The 19,477-nt window shown below is 54.8% G+C and overlaps 1 protein-coding gene and 1 long non-coding RNA gene across 4 annotated transcripts; one reads left to right on the top strand and one right to left on the bottom strand.

Moving 5' to 3' along the window:
* Nucleotides 1-353: 353 nt before the first annotated feature.
* On the bottom strand, nt 354-6,570 carry GPIHBP1 (glycosylphosphatidylinositol anchored high density lipoprotein binding protein 1). Of its 3 annotated transcripts, XM_070632118.1 has the most exons (6): nt 6,448-6,570; nt 3,989-4,228; nt 3,313-3,424; nt 2,611-2,736; nt 1,934-2,050; nt 354-1,819 (listed from the first exon to the last, which is right to left on the bottom strand). In XM_070632118.1, the coding sequence occupies exons 3-6, from the start codon at nt 3,362-3,364 to the stop codon at nt 1,584-1,586; spliced, it is 531 nt and encodes a 176-aa protein (XP_070488219.1). In that variant the 5' UTR covers nt 3,365-3,424; nt 3,989-4,228; nt 6,448-6,570; the 3' UTR covers nt 354-1,583. The 3 variants fall into 3 exon arrangements, with proteins under 3 accessions (XP_070488219.1, XP_070488220.1, XP_008541101.1); XM_070632119.1 differs by lacking the exon at nt 6,448-6,570 and having other exon boundaries at nt 1,934-2,024; nt 3,989-4,297; XM_008542879.2 differs by lacking the exons at nt 3,989-4,228; nt 6,448-6,570 and adding an exon at nt 3,520-3,601.
* Nucleotides 6,571-9,273: 2,703 nt separating this feature from the next.
* Nucleotides 9,274-18,874, top strand: LOC139085195 (uncharacterized). The gene is made up of 2 exons (XR_011543302.1): nt 9,274-11,042; nt 12,417-18,874. It is a non-coding gene; the product is annotated as an uncharacterized lncRNA (long non-coding RNA).
* The last annotated feature ends 603 nt before the right edge of the window (nt 18,875-19,477 follow it).

Genomic DNA, 19,477 nt, shown 5'->3' with positions numbered 1-19,477 from the left:
CAGCAGTCACTGATGTCTGCTGGGTGCTTGCTCTCTGCCAGGCACGGGCTATAAGCGCCTGCAGCACTTCAGTCGGTTCTCGCTGCAGCCCAGCCTGCGGGGAAGGCCCTCCTGACACCATGCTTAGTGGCTTGGGAAAGCAGCTGGCAGGGAGGGCTCGCTGGGTCGTGGTGCTGGAGAGCTCGGCCTAACCTTTGAACCCAGGCAGCGTGACCCCCAGCTCTGCTCTTATATGCTGTGCTTCAGAAGGGCTGTGTGTGTGACTGTGTCCATGCGTGTGTGCGTGAGTGGGAGTACTGTGAATGAGCGAGTGTGTGTGTGAAAATGCAAGTGACAGGAAAAGCCAGAATAACTAGCTTCAACAGGGCAGAAGTTTATTTCCCTCCCGGGTAAAGGAGTCCTGAGGTAGGCGGTGCAGGGCTGGCATAATGGCTGCCGGTCATCAGCCATCCAGGCCCCTTCCTCCATGCTGCCCCGCCATTCTCAGTGTGCTACCTCATGGTGCAAGGGGGCTGCTGAGCTCCAGCAGCCAGCAGGAATGAGGAAAGGGAAGAAGACAGACAAGTCACCTCCACCTAAGGGACTTGGCCCCTCCCACTAGGCCTCGAGGTTTCCATTAATAAGGAAAGGGGAGAGGGGAGAGTGGGAGGCTGCTCTGCCTGTGGGGACGCTTGACGGGCGGGCGGGAGAGAGTTCTGGGCTTCCCAAACCAGGGGATGCTGGGCTGTTGGGGATCTAGAGGTGCTCTAAGCCTTGTTCTGCTTGGATGAGGAAACTGAGGCCCCGGCCTCCTCCCTCCCATCCCAGGGCTCTATCTTGGCACCAGTCAAGAAGGCCAAGTGCCCAGCAGCCAGTGGCACCAGCCCAGCCAGGGCAGAAGCTGGGGACCCACAGGTTCTTCTACGCAGCCCCTCCCACTGCCCACTCCTCTTCTCCTCAGAAACGCAGAGGCCCGTTCCGCCTCTCCCTGCCCCACCCCAGCCCCCTCTCCATGCCCAGCAGGCTGTGCAGCTGGCTCGAGAGTCTCAGCTGAGCTTCCCACCTCCCTGCCTTCTCTCCTTCTCTCGCAGCTGCCCTGCGTTAACTGCCCCCCGACCCCACCCGACACCCGTGGCCTCCCTTGTCTTCCTCCCACGGGCCAGGAAAGACTCCCCCCACAGCCTCTCGTCCGGGCAGGCTGGGAGGCATCCTGGGAGAGGGCAAAGCTCCACCCAGGTGGCCGTCACGGGGATGGAGGTATCGCCTGGGTAGGAAGCTGGGGAGAGAATGGGGTGGGCTCCCCCGTCATATGGTGGGTGTCTTCTCTGCCTGCGGCTCTGTGGACCCACCTGTGAGTGGCTGGGGCCTGGACCAGAGGCCCAGGTGCTGGCCATCCCGCCCCACAGAGGCAGTGGGGAGAGGAGGCTAAGAATGCCAGACGGGGAAATGCAGGTGGGGCTGGGAGGAGCCAGTGCTGGCCAGATCATTAAAGACACTCCATGTTTATTCTCCAGAGATGGGGGCGGCGGGAGGGGAAGGCACTGGACAGAGTGCTGACCAGCCAGGCTATAAGCTGGGCTGGGCTGGGGGTGGGACCACCGCATTCAGGACCCCATTGCCTGACGGCTGGCAAGGAGGCCCAGCAGAAGGGCGGGAGCCACAGTTGTGGGGCTACCCTGGGGGCTGCCTGCCCCCCTGCCCAGTGGGTCCTGCCAGGGTGGGACGTTGCACAGGTTGGACTGGCAGCAGGTCATGGTTATCACAGTCTCTTCCACTGTCTTGTTGATGGGTTGACACACGTCCGCACACCATGCTGAGTAGGTGGTCAGGGGACCCAACTCTAGTGGGGGCGGGCGATGGAGAAAGGGTGAGTCTCACTGAGGGCCAGGCAGGGACGGGGCCCCTCACAGGGCTGTGTGGCTCCCCCCACTGGCGGCCCCGGGCGCCTGCTCACCCGTGTTCCCGTGGGAGAGGAGGGTCTTGCAGAAAGCCTGCCTGAGGATGCAGCTCTGCGTCTGGTTGCAGCGCTCCTCGCCGTGCAGGGCCTGGCAGGAGTAGCAGCGCAGCAGCGCTGGCGGCACAGGGCTCAGGCTGGGCGGCCCCAGAGCCTTCCCAGCCCCCCGGGCCTGTGCTGGTGCCCACCCTGTCCCTCCAGGTCTCCTCCTGCTTCCTGCCCACCTCCGCCTTCTCAGCTGATCCCCCTCAAGGCCTGCCCAGCCGGTATTGCCCCTGGGGCCGCCTGCCTTCCCCTCCCTGCCCCACCAGGGGCAGACTGCTCATGTGTCTCTGAACTGAGCTCAACACCCAGGCCATCGCTGGTTTCGGCATCCTGGGGCTCCGCTATGCCTCTCTCTGCTTGGTGAACTCCTATTCAGCCTCTCCGCCCTGGCACCCTTGCCCTCCCCGTAGTGGCTCCTTGTCTAGGCTCCCTACTCTCGATGGCAATTGAGGGTCCCAGTCAGGGTGAGAGGTGAAGGATGAAGAAGAATCCCTCCTCTCCTCCGAGCCCCCGACCGTCTGGAAGGCAGGCTCACAGGCCAGGCCTTTCTTTGATCGGTTCCCCATTACGCCAGCATCACACATGAGATCTTGAAAAGAGGGACCCGCAGTCTGGGGTAGGACGGAGGGTACCTGTGCCCCTGCTGCCTGCAGTCATGCTGGCCTCCTCCTCGTCCTCGTCCTCGTCCTCGTTGTCCTCAAAGTCCTCCACCTCAAGGTCCGTGTCTTCATCCTCCTCGTCCTGCACCTGCCCACTCCCTGGCCGCGCAGGGACGTCTGTAAACCTCCGCTGCCCGGATACAGAGGACACACGCTCGGGGCCCAGTGCCACGCCCCCAGCGCCTCCATCTGTCCTTTCCCCCACCCCTCTGTCCTCTTCCTCCCCACTCTGTCCTGCCGCCTCCCAAGCTGTGAGGTTGCTGTCTGGGTCCGCATTGTCCTTAACAACACCAGCTGCTGTGGCTGGCCCTTTACAGCAGCTCCGTCCCGCAGCTCCTTCCCCCACCCCCTCCCCCACAGTAAACCCTCAGGATGGCCTGCCCATCTATAGAAGAGGAAACTGAGGCTGGGAGAGGAGAGGGAAACTCAAACCTGAAAAGGCCAAGCCTGGGGCTGGAGTGGGGAGGGGAGCCTGGCTGGTGGGACACTGCAGAGGTGTGGGGGTCTGTGCGAGCCCAGGACAACCCCCATCCACCTCCCTCTGGCCTTAGACACCAGCCTCACCCCTCCTTTTCCCCAAGCCTGTCTTGCCCCCAGGCTGAGGGTCCCTGGGGGTCCCCATGGGCCCTGACTAGGCTGTCCCCCTTGCTGCAGGGATGCCCCAGCCCCAAGTACCTGGCTGCCGGCACAACAGCAGGGCCAACAGGACAGCCGTGAGCGCCTTCATCCCGCTGGGGGCTGCCTGGTCTGCTCGCTCGCTTGCTCAGGTCCTTGCTCTGCTCTGGATCTGGAGGAAGTGGCACAAGACACATTGCCAGGGGCTTCCTTGAGGCCCCTGAGCCCCGGCCCCTCCCAGCTCCAGCCTCAAACAATGGGTCTCACCCTGTTCCCCACGCCAGGCGCCAGGCCAGGGACGGACGACGGCCACTTCCCTCTCCAGCTTCAGGGGCCCCAGGGGGAGGGGAAGTCATTGTGGTTGGCCTTGGGGTGTGCTGTCTACCTGTGCTGCTCCCCCCAACCCCCGCCACAGCCTGGCTTGCTGGCCTTGGTGCCTCAGCCCTGCAGTGGGGGCCAGAGAGCCTGGCCCTGGGCTGGGGCTGCACCTGATGGTCCCCTGTCCCAAGTCTGGACCCTGTGGGATTCTGGCCCAGGCCACACAGCCACGGGAGCTGGGCGTTATAGACCCTCCAGCTGCAGACCGCTGACCAGGCACCTTCAACCCTGCGTCAGCCTCACTGGTGGTCCAGGGCCTCTTAAGGCTATTTTAAATAAAAGCACAATAAACACCCCCACCACGCTTCCCCCCTCCCACCAGTGCTCCCGCTGCCCCCCTGGCTGCTCTCGCTCCCACCTTTGTCCTTGCTGTTCCCTCTGCCTGGAATGCTGATCCTGCTGATGTCCACACGGCTCATCCCCTCATTTGCTCAGATGTCACCTCCTCAGAGAGGCCTTCCTGCTGTCGTTCCTCTCACGGCTTCCCTGTCCCGGGACCTCCCTGCCCTGGGGAGTGCTCTTTGGGCCGGGCTGTCCAAGGCTGGGGGGAGCCGCCTGGGGGGCTGCCGGAGTCCAGCTCCAGCCAAGTCCAGGTTTCCTGAGGGATGAACGGCATCGGCAAAGAAAGAAGACAAGGTGAGACTGGAAGTGAGGTTTCCAAGTCTGATTTATTCAAAGCATTCAAGCACTTATATAGGGTCTAGGTCACGTGTTTATGATTTCATGGAATTGTCTCAGTACATAATTTTGGCAAACAAAATGTGTACATAAGCATATCTTGTTATAATATTAGCACAGTATGTCTGTGAGAAGTAAGCAGCCTTTATTAAATATAGATATTGACCTTTTCTATATGTCTACTAGGCGTCTAGATGTCTAAGACTGATTGCAAAATGGGGTGTAACGTCCAGATTCAGTTCCCCATGAGTCGAATGGCCCTAAGCCTCTACCTTTATTCCCGTAGTAATGAAAGCAGAAGTATTGCAAAGCGTAAGGGAACCAAATACACACAGGTCCCCAGCTCCGTCTGATCGAAAGGCACACAGGCACAGTGCTTGGGGTTTCTCTTTCACCATTAACTATTTTATAGGGTTCCCAATCCTCATCATAATCTCAGTTCCTCTGTGTCAATATATTATGATATTTTTCTGCAACTTTATCAGGGTTATGAGTTGTTTTAGGAGAGTGTACCTTTTGCATATCTTTGCTTCTGGGTGGGTGCCACCATTTACCTCCCGTCCTAAGAGGCCTAGGATAATCTCTACCTCCTAGAAGGGCCTGAGGAGGGAATGTTCTCCTTTGAGGCTGATTACTGGAAGTCTTCCTCCTGGAGGGCTGTCCAAATTCCCTCACCGTGTCTCCAGGAGGGGTCAGCACGTGTTTGCCCTCCAGGCTGCTGTTCCCTGAACCCTCCCTAGAAGGCCAGGTTGCATCAGCCTCTTTCCCCTGCATGGAGAGATTTTCCCCAAGATATCCCATGTACAGAAAAAGAACAGCGAGAGCAATACTGCTGAGATCAGTAGCATGAGTAGGATCAGGAGCGGCCAACCGCCATCTTCTGAGGGTCCATCGTGCCTTCCCTCATCTCCCTCCTGGACCGTTGTCCTTGGGTAGAGGCTTAGCTGACTGGTGGGTGGCTCCCGGCAGGGGGCCACTGGGAGCTCCCTCCCTCAGCGCCACCCTCTGCCAGTGGTTCTTGTGTGAGAGGCCTGGGCTGCTCAGGCCGGCTTGGCAGCCCCCCAGCTCTGTCCCTGGGGGCACCCTTTCCTCCTATGCAGACCAGAGACTGTGAAGAATGAGATGCTGGGAAGCCCTGGACCTATTCCGGCCGCCAAAGTCACTGTCCAGTCAGGGTTTCACCCAGGTGGCCTCCCGGCCCTGGACCCACCCTCTTTACTCCTCAGACCTGTGTCTACAGCCGCCCCCAGCAGACCTGGCCTCCTCCTACAGGTCCTTCCATCGGGGGTCACAGGAGCTGCTCCCAGGAAGGGCCCACGGGGTTCCCAGGACTCAGGGAGCAGGGGTCTCCACCTGACGCCTGCCCCCTACGGGCCCAGCTCTCCCTCGGCCCAGGGGCCAGCGGCCCAGCCCAGGCCCGAGCTCCATGTGAGCACCACCTGGAGATAACCATAGCCCCTCTGGGTTCACTAAGTCAAATTAAGTGCAAAGGCATCCACCCTCAGCAGCTCCAGGGGTTGGGGTGTTTGCATTGGTGCTGTGCTGACAAGGACCACTGCCCCTCCCCCGCCCCCAAGGCTGCACCCTCGCCACGCTCCCCCCAACTGCTCCCTTTGCCCCACCCCAGGAAAGGGGCTGGGGACTGGTCTGGTCTGGCCATGGAGATGCAGCCACACGGCTGGGCCAGGTTGGTGGCCCACAGGTGTGATGGAGGCCTGGTGAGGCTGGGGAGCTCAGCCCTGTCCTGACATCCTGACAGCAGACACCTGGGCTCCGAGGGCCCCGCCCTCAGGTGGGGGATGTGCACCCACCCCCTCCCCACCCAGGCCGTGTCAGACGTTCTGGTCCAAAAACATGTCCACTGGTGGCACCTCTCTGACCCCAGGCTTCCAGGACAAGGGCACGCCTGCAGACTTCCTCAGACCCCCTAGGGCCAGGGCCGAGGGCAAGTGGTCCCGGGGGCAGCAGAGGCCCACTTTAGAACCTCATCCTGAATGACCTCTGCCCTGGCTCAGCGCCCTTCTAGGCCAGGGCTTTCGCCTCAGCCTTGCCCACACCCAGAGATGCCCTTCCGGGGCAGCCCGGGGCCTCAGCTCCCTGCCCCCCTACCCTGCACAGCGTGGGCCTGGCCTTGCCTACCTTGTCCCGCTCAGCCGGGCCAGCTCCTGTGGGTGGCTCTGTGGACACTTCTGGGCTGGGTCCCCTCCCCCAGGCCTGGCCTCTCTCCGGCTGAGTTGAGTAGGTCACCTTGCTCTTCCTGGCAGCAGCAGCCTTGGGCGCAGACCTCGGTGCCAGTTGTGGACAGGGCACACGGGCTGTCCACACTCTCTCCTGCCCCGGCAGAGGGGCAGATGGTGGGGGTGGGGGGACCAAAGCCTTGCTTTCCTCGGGGAGCTGTGTGGCTCCTTCCACCCTCTCTGCCTCTGGGTGCAGAGGGAGGGGCTTCCTCCTTAGAGCAGAGGCCAGACCCTCCTCCCAGTGTGGGCAGGGGGCCATGAGGGCTGTCTCCTGGGGTCTCCGCTTCCGGGGGTCCAACAGTGACCGGCAGGCAGGCCGCTCCCTGGGGTTTGTAATGAGGCACAAGCACCTTTCTTCCCTGGAATCCAGCACCGAGAATCAGGCAGATGCGGGAGGGGTGGCCAGAGGGAGCAGGTTCCCGGCAGCCTTGGAGGGCCCACTGCCCTGCAACCCAGGCATCCCCAGGGCCTGTGAGGAGACACCTCAGGGTGTCAGAAGCTCATCTGTCAATTCCTTTAGGCATGCAGGCCCGCATCGTTCATCTATCCAGCCTGCACCCCTGCTTCCTCCCCGGCCTCCCAACTCCCTTCCACACGTCCACGCTCCAGGAATCCCTCAGGGTTCATTTTCTCCAGTCCTTGCACACCCTCGGCCCTGTCCACATCAACCCTGGGGAGTCTCATCTTCTCTCGCTCCCCCCAAGCCCCACCAGTAGAGTGCCTGAGGGTCCCTGGAGTCCAGCACCAGCCCAGTGGGGCTGCCCCTGCTCCTGCACTCTCAGCAGATTACCTGGTCCCCCACTTCCCTGGGAAGCCAGGCCTCTGGGGGCGAAGGCCTCAAGCCTGCCACCTCCAGACTGGCACCCTGTGCCCAGAATCACCCCCACCCCTGTCCTGATGCCCCCTCCTCTCCGGCGGCCCCCTTGGGACTCCAGCCCCGGCCCCCAGGCATCTTTCTCATCTCCTGGGCTTGCAGCTCCCCTCTCTTCTGTCTACTGGTTCTTCTTTTCAATTTTTTTGTTTTTGTAAAATGTACACATAAAATTTGCCATCTTAACCACTTTTAAGTGTCCAGTTCAGTGGCATGAAGCACATTCACATTGTTGTGCGGCCATCACCACCATCCATCTCCAGAGCTCTTTCATCTTCTCAAACCGAAACTCTGTCCCCACTAACTCTCTGCCACTCCAGCCCCCAGCCCCTGGCACCCACCCTTCCACCTTCTGTCTATGAATCTGACTGCTCTAGGTCCCTCATATAAATGGAATCCTACAGTGTTTGTCCTTTTGTGACTGGCTTATCTCACTCATTGAGCATAATGTCCTCAAGATTCACCCAGGCTGTACCCTTGACAGGATTTCCTTCCTTTTTTTTTTTTTTTAAAGACCCCTGAGCTAACATCATCTGTTGCCAATCTCTTTTTTCTCTTCTCTTCAAAGGCCCCCAGTACGTAGTTGTATATTCTAGTTGTAGGTCAGTCTGCCTCTGCTGTGTGGGACGCTGCCTCAGCATAGCTTGATGAGTGGTGCTATGTCGGCACCCAGGATCCAAACCGGTGAAACCCTGGGCCAATGAAGGGGAGCGCACGAACTTAACCATTCAGCCAAGGGGCTGCCTCCTCCTTCCTTTTTAAGGCTGAAGAATATTCCGTTGTATGGATGGACCACATTGTGTTTATCCTTTCATCCCTTGATGGACACTTGGGTCGTTTCCACCTTTTGGCTACTGTGAACAACGCTGCCGTGAACACGGTGTACCAATATCTCTTCAAGACCCTATTTTCAATCCCTCTCAGTGTACACCCAGCAGTGGCGTTGCTGGATCATATGGTGATTCCGTTTAATTTTTGGACTGGATCCTCTCCTTCTGCACGTAAACACAACCAAGTGTCTCTCATTAAAAAAATAATTATAAACAAACCCCTGAAAAGCCCTCTCTTTCCTTAATTTTCTACCCAACCTTCTTCCTCATCTTCCTCCTTGTGCAGCTCTCAATGGCGCCGCTGGTGACATCTCCACGTGCCAGGAGCTGAGCTCTTAACCATTAATCACCCATCTAACACTGCCACTCATCCCAGGCTTTCGACATGGAAGCAGAGTCAGAGCATCCCAGACGCCATGCACCCAACCCGTGATCCCACCCACCCAGACTGTGCTCCCCAGCCCTGACCCCACTCACCTCCTGACCCCACCCACCCACAGGCTGTCCTCCCCTCTGACCCTGCCCACTCCTTGACCCCACTCACCACAGGCCGTCCTCCCGCCAGCTGACCTCACCCACCCAGGCGCCCCCTCCTTTCGCCTGGGGCACCGGCAGAACGTGACACCGGCACCACCCTCTCCAGAGGCCTTCCCCACACCCTTCTGCGGTGGCCATCACCCTGCTAAGGGGTTCCAGACTTAGCCCCCCAGCTTCTGGGGCACCAGTCCTTCCTATTGGCGCTCCCCTTGGGAAAATGCACAGGCGAGTGGCATCGTGCATGTCATTTATTTTATCACATTAGAAATCGATCTCCCTTACACTAACATGTTAAAAAAAACTCTGAAAATGATTTTGCAGGGGTTCTCTGCCTCCGTGTAGAGGAATGAAGGTACTCTTTGTGTCTGAAGCAGAAAAATACTACATGGACAAAGCAGGGGCTGAAGAGTGTGCACACGCTCTGCTTTTTGTTTGAAAAGGGAGGATATAGGATCTGAGTTCAGGAGACTCTGCGCTCTGTGCCGTCTTCTGCTCAAGCCAGCGCCACCCTCGCCCAGCAGAGGCCTGCGACCAAGAGCCCCAGGTGGACGAGAGACCCTGGAAGGCTTTGCCTACAGAGGAGGAAATGGGTCGAGAGGAGAGCAGCCTGCCGGGCTGAAGCAGCAAGCCTGTGTCAGTGTTACTAAGCAAGGGCTCGATCTGCTTGCCACAAGGCAAAAACCAACCAGTCAAGAGGCAAGGTGGCTATAGAGAAAGAACTTTATTAAGCAATAAGCCAGCTGATTGGAAGATGGTGGACTATGGTCCTAAAAAAAAATCTTAAAGGGGGACTGATTTGGAAATGACTTATATAAGGCAAATGGGATTGGGAAGGGGGCTCAAGAATGTCAGGTGATGGATGACTGCAGAACACTGGGTGCCTCTCTGTAGACAAAAAGTTTCCGATCTGCTGAACGTGACGTTCCTGCGGAATCTAAGGAAACCTTAGTTATTTCCTTATCTGAGACAGAAGGAACAGTTCTGGGCAGGAGTCATAAATTTTCTCACCAACAAGTTATTCTTTCTACTGGGTACTCATTAGCTCACCTACATGCAGTTCTAAGCAGTTCTTTCTTTTTTTGTGGTAGGAAGATTGGCCCTGAGCTAATATCTGTTGCCAACCTTCCTCTTTTTTGTTTTCTCCCCAAAGAACCAGTACATAGTTGTGTATCCTAGTTGTAAGTCATTCTAGTTCTTTTATGTGGGACGCTGCCTCAGCATGGCTTGATGAGTGGTGCTAGGTCCACGCCCAGGATCTGAACTGATGAACCCCAGGCCGCCAAAGCAGAGCACACAAACTTAACCACTTGGCCATGGGGCCGGCCCCTAAGCGTTTCTAAAAGTATATTGTGAGGGTAAGATGGGGGTGAGGTAAAGTTCAAAACTTGGAGTCCTGCATGTCAACACGGGGGCTTGGTCTTGTCAGGGTCCGGCAGCCCTGAGTGGGTGGGCACCTCCGTCTCTACCTGCCAGTCAGCACATCCCTGGCTCCCTTTCCTGGTGACCTACTGGACAGGTTTGACAGCATTTTCCTCGTAGGATTTGAGGGCATTTCTGATGGAGTCATGGCACAAAAAGTGTCAGCCCAAGGCAAAGAGAAGCTCAGAGAAATGAGAAGGAGGTTCCAAGGGGGGTGCCCGGTGCGAGCTGGGCAGGCTGCTCCCCCTCTCTGCCTCCGTCTCCACACTGGAAGATGGGGTGACCACAGCCTCCCTCTGTGGGTGGCTGTGCAGGTCAGATTAATACACAAAGCTGTTGGTACAGGGCCTGGTGTGTCACCCCCTGCCCTAGGGCCAGATGCAGGAATGCTCTGCTCCTGTTACTGAACCGAAGTGGGCTCGCTCACCCGTCACGCAGCAAGCCAGTCTCTGATACTGGGTGTGGTGGAAGAAAGTAGGAATATTATTGCCAAGCGCTGAGCAAGGAGAATGGGCAGCTAACGCTGTAATCCCAGCTCTCCCCAAAGCTACAAGCAAGAGGTTTTTTTGTTTATCTGTTTGTTTGTTTTTAAAGATTGGCACCTGAGCTAACACGTGTTGCCAGTTTTTTTTTTCCTTCTTCTCCCCTAGGCCCACCAGTACACAGTTGCATATTCTAGTTGTGGGTCCTTCTGGTTGTGCCATGTGGGATGCTGCCTCAGCACGGCTTGATGAGCGGTGCCACGTCCACACCCAAGATCTGAACCAGCAAAACCCTGGGCCACCGAAGCAGAGCACGCGGACTTAACCGCTTGGCCACGGGGCCGGCCGCCAAGCAAGGGTTTGTATTTGGGGTTTTAGGTGGTGGGGGAAGCATGTGGCTGAAGTTTTGAGTCCTCTGCGCATGCACGACTGTCTGTCTTATTTCTTCACGAGGTGCATGTGTGGATTCGCGGGGTTCTATGTGTTGCACAGGGTGGATTTTTAGTCCGTGACGTCTAAAGTTTATGATCGGTCATTTCAGCTTCTCAATGCTCGGCGAGATGGTTAGTCAGGCGAGGGCTGCCAGCAAGCTGCTCTCTTATCAGCGTCTTCCTGCTATTATGCAAAGGAAGCTCAGAAACTCCAGTTACTTTGTTTCCCAAGTCAACCTTGTGGGTACAGGCATGTTTCACCCTAACCAGGGGAAGTGTTAACTCCTTCGTTCTTGGTTTCACTCCTGCGGAGCAGGCGCGGCTTGGGCACAGGTGCTGGTCAGCACCTTCGGTCACACTCTGGTCCTGAAAAGCCTCCCACCTGCAGTGTCCCTCGTCCCCCTCCCTCAGAGCACGGCTGGACGCTGGGCCCTGGGGGGGACTCCCTGGGGGAGCAGGCAGCGTTGATAGCTCCCACCAACCTCCTTGTAAGGCAGGAGTGGGTGGGCCTGCAGGAGACCCCCTGCCATACTGCCCCTGTGGCCCTGGGCCCAGTGGGCCTGCCCCTGGAACCTGTGCCCGCCGTCTCCTCGTGTCTAAATCCTTCTCTGGAGCCCAGTGTGGCCAGACAGGGAAGGGTCTCATTCGTTCCCATGGAAGGGGAAGCCATTCTAAGTTTTTCGGATGTGCAAAGAGAGGTGCAGAGAGGGACTTGCTCAGGGCCACCCTTGGAGGCTGGAACCAGAGCTTGACCAGGCCACTGGAGTCCAGGGTCCTCCCACCCCATCAAGCTGCCAAGGTGGTGGGCACTGTGTGCTTCTCTGGCCAAGGGGTGGCCTCAAGGGGGAAGAGGGGCTCATGCTGATGAGAGCAGAGACCACCTCTCACCCAGGCTGGGGGTGAACTCGAGTCCCACCCTCGTGGGCTTCTCTGCTAACCGGGTGCTGTGTGCAAGGGCAGCGGCCCCCCACGCCCCGAAACCCACAGCTCTTCCCCATCGTGCTCTGCGGAGCTCTTGCGTCTCCCCCAGGGGGCCTCTTCCTTCTCCAAGGTTTGCCCATGTCCACCTTGAACTTCTAAAACCCCTGCTTTAGAAATAAAAGCCTCTGCTTTTTCTTCCCTCAGAAAACCCTGGCCTCCAGCCTCAGAGGTGGGTTTCTCTTGGTGGGTGGGGGGGCCGAGGAGGAGAGGAGCTCCCTGTTCCTGTTTTTAGGTCTGCCTCAGCAGCAGGAACACGTTAGACTGGTGCCCTCTGTACTGCACCCCACAGTTTACAAATTGTAATCTCCCTGCTCCCACAGCCCTTCCTTCCCAGAGCCCCCTCTGTCCCCACGTGGAGGGAAACCTTTTCCATTGAATCAGACAGGCCTCTGGCTGCAAATGACAGAAGTGGACTCTGGCTGGTCGAAGCAGAAGAGGAATTGGTTAGAAGCTTTGCAGAGCTCACAGACTGGCCCGGAGGCTGCACAAGCGGGCCCTCGAGGAGACCCTTGGGTGCTGTGGCCCTCCCCTCCCCCGTGCTGGGACTGCCGTGGGCACTTCACTCACCGTTGTTGTGTGGAAAATAAGAGAAACCTCAACTAAACTAGAGTGGGGAAGCCTGTAGTGGGGGCTCTCACCTCATCACACATTGTCAATTACATTGACCAGGAAGAGACAGATGCTTGCATTTCAACAGGAAGTAAAACTACTTTACTATTACTGTGAAGGAAGATTTCTCTCCCCACTGGCAGCAGCCCAGCCAATGAGAAATGCCACAGCTCAGCCAATGAGAAACTCCACAGCCCAGCCAATGAGAAATACTTCAGCTCAGCCGATGAGAAGTCTCTGCAGCTCAGCCAATGAGAAATGCTGCAGCTCAGCCAATGAGAAACGCCACAGCTCAGCCAATGAGAAACGCTGCAGCTCAGCCAATGAGAAATGCCACAGCTCAGCCAATGAGAAACACTGCAGCTCAGCCAATGAGAAGCCGTTGCTGCCCTGAACTGTTACTTTCCCTCAATGGAGTTTGCTTTCAAATAGCCCCTCCCTCTCCCCCTTTTTTCTACAAAAGCAGCTCCCCTCCTTTGTTTGCTGGATTTGCCGTAGGATGCAGGTCCTGAATTGCAATTCTTTTGGCTATTCCCAAATAAATTCATTTTGGGGGTAAAATAACAGGCAATTTTGCCTTTTAAGTTGATAGACTCCAAGAGGTCTTTTCAAGGAGACATAATTCACTGCATGACACGCCACGGCTGCCTCAGTCCCCCTGGCCTGGGTGCAGAGGGAGTGCTGTACAGAGGAGAGAAGGTACGCTTTGAGCTCTGTCCCCTCAGCATGGTCGCCGAGGCTGGGCCAAGGCATGGGAGAGTGGGGCATCCTGGAAGCCCTGCAGAGGTGTAGAAGCCTGTGGGCTAGGAGGGTGGGCTGTGGGTGTCTCCGCAGCCAGTGCCCCAAACAAATCACAAACCTGCCCCCTCCTAGTGGTTGGTTTTCTCCCTTCTCTGTCCACTTCACAACTAGAAGGTTCCGGTCAGCAGTTCAGACATGTGTCAGGGGTGGGTTTCCCCATGCCACCAAGCAATTCTCCAGACACCAGCTGGGTGTCGTTAAACTAAAAATAAAGGGCCAAAATGAGAGGCAGAGAGGTGTTTATTTTGGGGTCACAGAACTGCAATTTGGGGAAACCCAAATAGTGTCCTGATTACAGGAGAGGGGCTCAGGGTTTTTATGAGAAAAGCAGGAGAGAGATGCGGTGAGTTGTTCATTGGTGCTCGATGAGGTAAGGCTAAGTTTGTACTTCACTGATGGGTTAGCGATTCAGCCATCAGCAAAGTCCAGTTTCATCAGTCCTTACAAACAGGATAGTCTCTTCTTTAATGACTCCTGGGCCTGTTGGTGGTTTGGTTCCATTTGGGAGATAAAGAAAACAGGATGTGCAAGACATTCCTCTGAAATGACTGCTCCGGCTGTTTTAACATGACTCCATTCATGTCATCTTTCATGGGGCCTACAATTTAATTCAATTCTCGCTCTGGCTACCTGGAGATAATGTCAGATCCTACAAGTTAAGGGCTCAGTTCTATAAGACTGTCCACAACCCCCATTCAGATGCCAGTCGCAAGTCCAGGTCATCACCTGTGCTTCTGACTGACCGGCTGTAGATCGGAGGTTCCCACGCCCCCCTATTTGGGTTCAATTAATTTGCTAGAGCGGCTCACAGAACTCTGAGAAATGTTTTACTTACTTTACTTAGATCACTGGTTTGTCATGAAAGGATGAAACTCAGGACCAGCCAGAGGGAAGAGATGCACAGGGCAGGTATGGGAAGGGTGCGGAAACTCCATGCCCTCTCCCAGCAGCCACTCTCCCCGAATCTCCACATGGTCACCAACCTGGACACTCTCCAAACCCCTCCTTTGGGTTATTATGGAGGTTCCATTACGCAAGCATGATTGATGAAATCGTTGGCCCTTGGTGATTGGTCCGACCTCCAGCCCCTCTCCCTTCCCCAGGGGTTGAGGGGAAAGTTCCAATTCTCTCATCACGTGTTCTGTTCCCCTGCTGACTAGGTCTCCATCCTTAGGAGACCTAGAGGCTTTCTAGAAGCCACTTCATTAGCATAATGAAAGACACATTTGCCACTCTCATCAGTTAAGAAATTCCAAGGGTTTTGGGAGCTCTGTGCCAGGAACTAACAAAGACCGAATGTATATTTCTTATTATAATCACAATATCACAGCAACTGACCATTGCAGGCCACCAAGGATGAAAGATGTGTGTGTACAGGACAGAGTGTCCTGCAAGGGGGGGTTCCAGGAGCTTGTTCTGATTCTGCTTCTGATCTCCAAGCTTTCTGCTCCTGGACCTCAGTGTCTTCACAGGTCACCCGGTGGTCACAGGAGCGGCCCTGTACTGTGCGGCTGCTACGGCGTGCTTTGTATCCCGGGAGAGGGCACAGAGGGCCTTGGGGCCGTAGTGCTGCCACAGGTGTTTGCTAAAATCTGCACCTTCCGCTCCTCCTCCCTCCCTTGCATTCTTCGGCCTCTTTCTTCCTCAGAGAAAACCTCTGGCCACAGAACCCCCCACAGCCTAGGGGACACCCAGAGATATGCCCACAGCCCCTGTCATAGCTCCACCTCCAGCTCTCGACAGTCCATGCTCTGCCTCCCCTAGTCCTTGGCCTTGGTGCCAGCCTCTCCATCCAAAGCCCAGGGAAGTTCCTCCATTTGCACGGGGTCCTAGGAGCTGCAGAGGGGAGGAGCTGTGGAGGGGGAGGAGCTGGGGTGCCTGTGAGTTACAGCAGCAGGAGAGAGCCGGGCTACAGTCCAGTGCCGCCAGGTGAGTTAGGTATTCAGGTGGGATGTCCAGAGGCCATCGTCCTGTGCGAAGGCGAGGGTTCCCTGAATGCTCTGGGAGCTTGTCCCCACACCAGCAGGCTGCCCTGGAGCTTCTGATCTGCCCTTTTGGAGGGCATGGCACGTGGGACTGGGAGCTGGGAAGGGGGAGCTGTGTCAGCGTTGCTGGGGCGCCACTTGGCAGGTAACTAAGGCTCCTGGACGCTCTGCTGCAGCCCGAGCCAGGCCGTGGCTTTCAGGCTCTGCTCCTCAGAGTGCCAGGACCCCGCGGAGTCTTCACAAGCCTGCTCCAGGGACCGGGGGGAGGACACAGGGGTCCTCCTCATGTCAGACTTCAAAAAGAGTGGCTATGCTTTGATCTATTTTATAGATTCAGCTTTTATGCAAAATTCCTTTGAGGAAAGAGTCTGGTGGCTAGCAAAATGTCTGGAATCAAGTGGAAGGAGAACTTAAGTTGAGTAATAATAATACGGCTCTTTTTCATTAAGTATCTAATATTTCCAGGTTACTTATGGTATCTTTGAATTTCTCTTCCTGGATAAGCCTTTCCCTCATAGTGTATGGATGGGTTACTATGATTTGGCTGCAAATTTGAGAAAATCTGATTCAAAATAAATATAATTAATGGCGAGAAAAAAGTATCACATAACAGGAAGTCTCAAGGTAGGGCAGCTTCAGGGATGGCGAATTCAATGGCTCAACAGCACAAGAGTTTTACCATCTCTCCACTCTGCAATCCTCAGTCATTGGGATAACTCCCCTCATGCTCACAAGATGGCTGCTGCAGCTCCAGACATCACATACAAATATGACAGCCTGGAGAAGAAGAGGCCTGCCTTTTTCATGCCATGATTTTTTTTGTTTGCTTTTGGGTAGGACCAACATACAGAAAAAATACTCAAGTCACAGATTCATCATGACGAATTTTTGCAAACTGAAAATATCCATGTAATCATCCTCTACATCAGAAAACAGTACATTAAGAGCACCTTAGAAGGCTCTGTCATGCGTCCTTCCGGTCACTACTGCCCGCAAGGGTGACCACTATGCCGACTTCTCTTGTCATAGATTAGTAGTGCTGTTTATAACAGTCAGAATCACGTGGCAGGTGCTCTTTCCTGTCTAGCTTCTTTACTCACAATGGGCTTATGAGAGTCATCGGTACTGTTGTGGTCAGATAGCATTTGTTTTTTTAAGTGCTATACAGTATTGTGTCATGTGAACACACCACAATTTATTTTTTCATCCTACACCTTGTCGACGAAAATAATCCATAACCAATCTATAAATGAAAATTTGGGTGTGTTTATTCTGAGCTGAAATCTGAGGATTATAACCCGGGAGAGTCTTTCCACAAAGGAACAGAGCACTCCAAAGAAGTGGGGGTACACAGGGTGGTTATATACCCTCAAAGAGGATGTTTACGTATGATTGAAATGTCCCTTTTACAATAGTCACGAGGCTGCTCTGTCGGCACAGTGATTGATGGAAACAGCAGATAGGTCTGCTGTCTCGGTGAACCCCGCAGGGTGGCAGGTCTGTTGCCTCGAGCTGGGCGGTCACAGATGAGCGCTGCAATCAGTTCCCAGCCTGAGGAAAGATGCTTAATCTTTAAGGAGATGCCAACATTGGGAGGGGGAGGGAAGTTGCACCTTTATCTCAAAATGTCTAAGCAGATATACAATGCATGCTCAATGGCCACAGTCAGGCCCTTTTGGAAAAAACAAAGTCAGGCCGAATTAGGTTTATACCAAATGGCTTCCTCATATACTCCAATATATCCTATTGCTTGCCATTTTTATTTGTCAACCTGATGTGCTTTGGATAGTTTTCAGGTTTTCGCTGTTTCAAATAGTGCTGCTATGAACATTCTCGTACATGTCTTTTTGCTCCTTATCTTGAAAAGAATTGTGACACAGTTTACATACAGCTAAGTGTGCAGAACTTAAATGTACAGGTTGATGAAATTAGATATGTGCACTATCCATGTAACACATACATTATATATATACATATTTACAATGTAGCAACCACTCATATCAAGATACAGAGCATTCCAGAAACCCAGAAGGCTCCCTTGTGCCCCTCTCAGTTGGTATCCACACCCTGAAGGTAACCACTGTTCTGACTTCTAACACCATAAATTTGGCTTGACTGCTTTGAAACTTTGTATAGGTGGCATCACACAACATTGGCTGCTTTGCGTCCGACTTCTTTTATCCAGCTGTGTGCCTGTGAGAATCACCCATGCAGCTGTGTGTCTCAGCTGTGCGCCTGTGAGAGTCACCCATGCAGCTGTGTGTCTCAGCTGTGCGCCTGTGAGAGTCACCCATGCAGCTGTGTGTCTCAGCTGTGCGCCTGTGAGAGTCACCCATGCAGCTGTGTGTCTCAGCTGTGCGCCTGTGAGAGTCACCCATGCAGCTGTGTGTCTCAGCTGTGCGCCTGTGAGAGTCACCCATGCAGCTGTGTGTCTCAGCTGTGCGCCTGTGAGAGTCACCCATGCAGCTGTGTGTCTCAGCTGTGCGCCTGTGAGAGTCACCCATGCAGCTGTGTGTCTCAGCTGTGCGCCTGTGAGAGTCACCCATGCAGCTGTGTCTCAGCTGTGCGCCTGTGAGAGTCACCCATGCAGCTGTGTGTCTCAGCTGTGCGCCTGTGAGAGTCACCCATGCAGCTGTGTGTCTCAGCTGTGCGCCTGTGAGAGTCACCCATGCAGCTGTGTGTCTCAGCAGTTCATCCATCCTCACTTTTGTTGCTGTGTAGTGTTCCATCGTATGGCGTGGAAAATAAAAAAAAACCTTAACTAAACTGGAGTCAGGAAGGCCTGCAGGGGGAGCTCTCACCCCATCACTCATCATCAATTACACCAAACAGGAAGAGACAGATGCTTGCATCTCCCACAGGAAGTACAACTACTTTACTACTGAAGGAAGATTTCTCTCCCCACCTGACAACAGTCCAGCCAATGAGAAACCCCACAGATCAGCCAATGAGAAACACCACCGCTCAGCCAATGAGAAACCCCACAGATCAGCCAATGAGAAACACCTCAGCTCAGCCAATGAGAAACACCACAGCTCAGCCAATGAGGAATGCCACAGCTCAGCCAATGAGAAACACTGCAGCTCAGCCAATGAGAAATGTCACAGCCCAGCCAATGAGAAGCTTCCACACTCAGCCAAAGAGAAACACCACAGCTCAGCCAATGAGAAGCTTCCACACTCAGCCAATGAGAAACACCACAGCTCAGCCAATGAGAAGCTTCCACACTCAGCCAATGAGAAACACCACAGCTCAGCCAATGAGAAGCCTCCACACTCAGCCAATGAGAAACACCACAGCTCAGCCAATGAGAAGGCATTCTCGCCCTGAACTGTTCCTCTCCCCCAATGGACTTTCCTTTAGAACAGCCCCTCCCTCTCCCCCTTTTTCTCTATAAAAGCAGCTCCCCTCCTTTGTTCTCTGAGTTTGCCTATGGTTTGCCATAGCATGCACACCCCAAATTGCAATTCTTTTGGCTATGCCCAAATAAACTCATGTTGAGATAAAATAACAGGCAAATTTGCTTTTTAAGTTGACAATGGCAATACCAGAGCTGCTGCCTAATCTACTGTTGGTGGCATTTGGCTTGTTTCCAGACCTGGCTTCTATGAAGAATGCTGCTCTGAACATTCTTTACTCCGTTTTGGTGTCAGTAAGCCCTCATTTCTATTGGGTGGATACCAAGGGTGGATTGACTGTATGTATGATCAGCTTTGGTAGGTATTGCCAAACACTTTCCCAAAGTGTTTCCTCCAGTATTGTATGAGAGTTCCAGTTGCTCCTCATCCTCACCAACACTTGGTATTGTCAGTCTCTTTAATTTCAGCTGTTCTGGTGGGTGGGGTGGTGCTTCCTTGTACTCTTAGCTTTTTTGTGTCAAAATTGGTAAGCAGGTTCTAAAATTTACATGAAATGTCAACTTAGAAAAAAGAGGCAACTGCAAAACAAAAGGAGAGCATTTATTCAGGGTCTTAGAATTGCAATTC

Source organism: Equus przewalskii, chromosome 8 (assembly GCF_037783145.1).
Source record: "Equus przewalskii isolate Varuska chromosome 8, EquPr2, whole genome shotgun sequence".
Classification (NCBI taxonomy): domain Eukaryota; kingdom Metazoa; phylum Chordata; class Mammalia; order Perissodactyla; family Equidae; genus Equus; species Equus przewalskii.
Note: the sequence above shows the minus strand (reverse complement) of the source record. Positions and strands in the feature narration are given on the sequence as shown.